The 6000-nt window shown below is 40.0% G+C and overlaps 1 protein-coding gene across 2 annotated transcripts in view; it reads right to left on the bottom strand.

The window, feature by feature from the left end:
* Positions 1–1093: 1093 nt before the first annotated feature.
* The window catches only part of HIPK4 (homeodomain interacting protein kinase 4), a 354670-nt gene continuing 349763 nt past the window's right edge, over positions 1094–6000 (bottom strand). Inside the window, exon 2 of one of the 2 annotated variants that reach the window (XM_069643044.1) lies at positions 1094–1714. In XM_069643044.1, the coding sequence (XP_069499145.1) occupies positions 1508–1714 (207 nt within the window). In that variant the 3' untranslated portion in view covers positions 1094–1507. The remainder of the gene's footprint in view (positions 1715–6000) is intronic. The other variant, XR_011301715.1, reaches the window with a different exon arrangement.

Below are 6000 nucleotides of genomic sequence, written 5' to 3'. Positions count from 1 at the left end.
AACCATCTCCAGATGGATTATTGTAACTAGATCAAAATGTTAGACTGGCTGGCAGAGACCCTCCAGAACATCTAAGAGCTCATTCGACCAGGGTTGTTGCAACTTCATCTGCTTTGCAGAGGGAGTTCCGATAAAGGATATATGTGCAGCTGCCACATGGTTGTCTGTGCACACCTTTACTGCATACAGGATCACATTCAATATTACTCCCTCCCCCAGATTATGTAGACTTACGATCAGGAATATGTGGGAGGACACAATTCATTTGAAGAACAAGTTACTTACCCATGGTAACGTTCTTTCGACTGGATGTTCCTCCCACGTATTCCTTATCACCCCTCCGAACCTACCCCACAGTAAAACTTCTCTTGCGGTTGCAGTCTGCGTCCTCTCAAGGGGAGCAACCGTCAAACACCAACACAGTAACTCCACTCGTCAAAACGGAACTGAGGCTAACGGGCGCTGCACGTGCTCCTTATCCCTGTGATGACGACGACGTCAAGACAGAGGCCTCAGAGGGACATCGACTCGACCAGGCTTCAACGCACAGCACCCTCTACTGAAATAATTATTACGAGGCAGCAAGCTGGATATTGGGAAATATCAAAGATAAGGAATAAGTTGGAGAAACATCCAGTCAAAAGAACATTACCATGGGTAAGTAACTTTTTCTTCTCTTGATGCTAGCACCAATCCCTCCACCCTCCACCTTGTGAACAGATCTAATTTCCTACCTTAGCAACAGGCTAAGAAGCTGGCCTTCAGCAGGTGGTTGCAGATGCTGTCCCTCTATTGCTTGTTATGTGTAGTTCACAACCTCAGGAACTGCAGGCTTGGTGATCACAAATCAACTGAAATAATAGGTAGGGGGACTTGGACAAAGACATTTAATTTTTCTGCAAGATCTTCAGGATAAATCATACAGAAAAGTCAACCAATCCAAGCAGTGGTAGCTGTTGTCTTATTTGGAGGCATATTAACTAATCTCTAAAATCCTAACCGATCCCTTGGGCACTTTGTAAGCTAGAATGTTATTGGGTAAGCCATTGTGCTGTATTTAATTTTAAAGAAAAATGTAAGTAAACAAGCAGTCTTAGAAAAAATTACTTTATTGCTTTGTGCAGCAGCCAAGCTCCAAACAGATATGCATGAGTGACTGAATTCAGCATCATTCAGCTGCCCATTTTGGAATACTGTTTTTTTGTGTTGGAGTCTCATAGCTCAAATCTTGCAACGGTTTAATGGTTGCCTTTCATAGTCTCAACAGTTCAGAGGATTCATGGAAGGTGTAGGTCTAGATCAGCTGCAAACTGGGGTTGATTAAAGCACAATTCCGTAACATCTTTGACAATGGTGAAGTCTTAATATATATACTTTTTTTTTTTACTGAACTTGTTTTCAAAGATGGAAGCCCACAGAGTATGCCAAAACTCTCCTAAGCAGAATATTATCTGCCATAATGTTCTTTTTATATGCAGCTGTGCCCTTCCATCACCCCAACACTGGCTTAGCGCTGGTTGGTGATATGTAGGAGTTGCTGCTGCACCCTACTTTTGCTGATCAGCAGGTCGGCCTTGTTGACATGTGTGTTGTCCCTTTTCTTCTCCATTGACCATGTCTGCTCGTGGAGCAGCTCCTCCTTGTGCAGCCATTGTTCAGTGCTCATCCATTCCGTGGTGCCAGCCTGCTCTGAGCTGGACTCCATTTGTGAATTCTGCAGGAAGAAATGGAAAAATACAGAAAAAGATGTGACTGAGAGTGGGTTTTGCCATCATTTTAGGCTTTTAGTCAACAATGTTCAAACCAACCAGGGCTGTAGCCCCATGTAGTTCAGTCAATTATATATTTAACAGGTATTCTGGAGATCCTATGTGGCTTCTAACTTTTTATTTGTTTTCTCACTCAGATATATTGTGCCGGTCTTCGTAAACTTTTGTTTTTTCTGCTCTTACTGCCTCTCTCATGCATCTCCCCCATCATCTTTGACACATACTTCCTCCCATTACTCCTGAGTCACAGTACACTCAGTTCAACATAAGTAATACTGGGAGTCCTTTGTCATAGGATATCACAACTCGACAAGTATTACTTATAATAAATATAATGCCCCTAAGAGCAACATGGAAGAGGAAGTGTAGATATAAAGCATTGGAGCTCAGGTTTCCAACTCAGTCTTTTCCCTGCCTAGTCTGAGCATTACCTTTAGACATTCACACCTTTCTTCAAGCTATTGCAGGGATTCCTTTAACTATAATCTTCTCAACTTTAACACAAACTATCAAATTAATCTAAACCTCACTCGACTCATTGCTTTAATACAGGGATCGTCAAGCTCTTCATTGTGTACACTTTACTGTTAATTCTCAACCATCGCAATAGTATAAGATTCCCTCACGAATTCATGTTCTGGCAGTCAAGGAGTAATTTCTGCAATGTATTTTAATTAGTAGCCCCCACCCCTCATTCATGAGTTTCACAACAAGGAGCTATTCAGTTGCCAAATCTGACTATCCGGCATGCATGCATGCATGTCTGTGCTGCATGCATATTTGGAGGATTTAGGTGTGAGGAAGGTTTGGATAAATTCTGACACACGCAACCACTCTCCCTGGAGTTAAATACAAATAAAATGTTCTAGGCAAGTTGAGAACTGAAGCTGCAGGTTGGCCATTGGCAAGAGAAGGAAGTTGTGTCAACAATTACATCATACATGCCATCACTGATAGAACTGGTTTGATTCATTACATTTTGAAATATGACAACTCTGCTTTGTTACATACCATTTATGCATATATTTCATACTTACACAGTACATTGTAGAGTGTCCTTGTTTCCTTAAATGTAACAAACGGTATACAATTGTAAATACATACAAACATTAATGCAAAGAAGAAAGGTGTATACGCATGTATGTACTTTGGAAGGAAATCTGTTCCTTGAAAACAAATTCATAATTATTTTCAAAAGAAATGACTAGGAATATTAGCCTTATTAGCAATACAATTGCTAGGGCTATAATTAAATATTGACTTTCTAATAATATTTCTTTTCTATAAATGTAATTATGTAGCATACGTAACAGATTTTTTTTATATATTAGCCAAACTTCGAATGCGTCGATTCTATACTCTCACACTGCACACAGGCACATACTTTCCTTTAGAATGAGATATGTTTCATAAAACTTGTCATCTAGAAAAAAATATGCTTATGTAATGTTTCTACGGTTAGGAGAAATGTAAATGTAAGTGTGAACATTGACTATTTTTATAATGCATACTATTAAGCATGTTTCTACTTCTATCTATTCTTCTTCTTTTTTTTTTTTACTATTACATCTACTTTATGGATTATCTTTGAAATTCCTGAAATAGATTTAGCTGGATTAGGTACTTTCACTGCAATGAAGTATTGGAATTGCTTACTAATACATGAAATTCAAACCATTTGTGTAACATTACAAATGCTACAATTCGATAGGTACTACAAATCAAGACTCCACACGTAGTCATATGATTCTTGTGTATGACTGTATTGTTCCAATGTCATGTTATTATTAAGTGTCAAGAATTAAAATATGTATCAAAAGTGGGCACTAACAATATTCTAACTTATGTAATCAGTAAAGTCATATACAATTTAATTATTGATCTCACAGCGGATGTGTATGATGTCACCAGTGATGCCATCAGTGATGTCATCTGTGTTGTCGTCATTGTGGTCATACGCTGCAAAAAAGGGGTGCAATATTAAGGTGGACTTGCTTCAGATGCGAGTGCTGAATTTCAAAGGTTTTGTTGCGTTAAAAATGATCACCTTAACTCTCTCTTAACAAAGGTTTTTTCTCTGAATTTCAAGAGTTTTGTTTCTGTTTTTTAGCATTAAATCTGATCACCTTAACTCTCTCTTAACTAAAGCTTTTCACAGAATTTCAAGGGTTTTGTTATACTATAGTTTCTTTTGGGCCCAGTGGCCAAGGCGTACTTGTTGCACCAATACGTTTCTTTGGGGCCCTGTAGGGCACAGCCTTCATCCGTGGCCTCTGTACTTTTTGGATGAATATGTTTCTTAAGGGCCCACTAGCCCTGGCCTTCCGTCTTGGCCGATGTACATGTTGCAACAATAGTTTCCTTTGGCCCATTTGTCATGTCATGTTTCTTGTCCTGGGTGTTAGTCCTAGCAGTGCATGGCGGTGGATCAAGTTATGGTAGCATAGCTTATCATAACTGGCAAATTTCTTGGGTTTTCGATTTTACCTTGCAACCATAACATCCTTTTGACAATTATCTTTTCAATGATTTCATCGGTTTTTATTAGTGCAACTTAACCATAACGTCCCTTTACGTTCTTTTCAGTGAATAAATATATATACATAGAAAAAGCACTGGATGTAACACCCCATTACATGCAAAAAGTGAACACCCCAAAAATCTAATCTGGAGTGTCCCATATGGGGAATTTATACGGCTAAGAAGGAACAATACTACATTAGAGCTCTATGATTCAGTGAGCAAGATTACAGCTCAATGCTTCAAAAGACAAATGTACCCGAGGAAAGTGGTAGAGAGGGCATATTTCAAAGCGAGATCAAAAGAGAGACAGAGCCTCCTATCAGGATCCCACAAGAAAGAAAAAGTAGGTACAGAAAAAGAGAGTACATGCCTTATTCTAACCTTTGATACTCAAGCATTAGCCATTAGACGGATTCTACAAAAGCATTGTAAAATCCTCATGGTGGATAGGGATCTATGCACCAGTCTGAAGAAAAGTCCTGAAATAACATACAGAAGAAATCGATATATCAAAGACACCCTAGTTCAAAGCTACATGACAAAAGCAGAAGATAGCAGCAAAACTAGCTGGCTAGCCAACAAAAAGAAGGGTTTCCATAAATGCACACGATGCAATATGTGTAAATATGCCAACAACTGCAATTCTTTCCAACATCCTATCATAGGACAAATGGTTGAAATACCAGACACCATCACATGTGAAACAGAATATGTAGTTTATGTTCTTACCTGTTCTTGCCAGAAATGGTATATAGGCAGCACTAAGTGCAAATTAGAAATACACATTCAACAACATGCACGTGCAATCATCAACAGTGATGCGAATTACCCGATGGCCAAACATTTTGCAGAACATCACAATAAGAACATGGGAAGTTTCGGCTTCTTTAGAATTCCGAGTATAGAAACAGGACCAAGAGGAGGTGACAAAGAAAAATTATTGCGCCACAAAGAGACTCGGTGCATTTTGGATTTTGAAAGCAAATTTCCTAACGGCCATAACATCGACGAGGAACTCTACACATTCTTGGGCCAATGATTAACATCATAATCCTCCATGGGACCATGGAGGGGGAATCCGATGCTTAGAAGATGAAGACCACAGCAACTGAGTTTTTTGTGGATGTCTAAGCAGACGAGTGGGAAGGATAAAAAGAGCTGAGCATCATAGGCATAGAAGTGATGGGATAGAGCAAAAGAAGAGATATCAGCAAGTGGAGACATACAGAGAGAAAAGAGAAAAGGACCAATGTCCGATCCTTGGGGAAAGCCATAAGTGAGCTGGGACATGTCCGATGAGGCTGCAGCCCAGGAGACTGAGAATGTCCTCTGGGACAGATAAGATTTGAACCAAGAAAGGACAGACCCAGCAAAACCAAAGGAGGAGAGAGCAGTTAGTAGAAGAGAATGATCGACAGTTTCAAAAGCTTCGGAAAGATCAAGTAGGATGAGAAGAGAAGAGTGTTAGGAGTAACGTGCAGGCAGCAACAAATCAAGGACAAAGAGAAGAGCAGTCTCAGTAGAATGACCGGGGCAAAATCCTGATTTGCAACAGGGAAGACTAAGGTTATGAGAAACAAGGGTAGAGACTTGAGAGTAAACAATGGCCCTCATTCCGAGTTGGGCGGTAAGGGATACTGGGCACCGGTAAGGAGACCGGTGCCGGTAATCCCTTACCGCCCAATTCCGAGGTCCCTTAGCGGGAACC

The sequence above is a fragment of the Ambystoma mexicanum genome, chromosome 2p, assembly GCF_040938575.1.
Source record: "Ambystoma mexicanum isolate Mex_15411 chromosome 2p, UKY_AmexF1_1, whole genome shotgun sequence".
Lineage (NCBI taxonomy): Eukaryota > Metazoa > Chordata > Amphibia > Caudata > Ambystomatidae > Ambystoma > Ambystoma mexicanum.
This window is presented reverse-complemented; position numbering and strand designations above follow the sequence as displayed.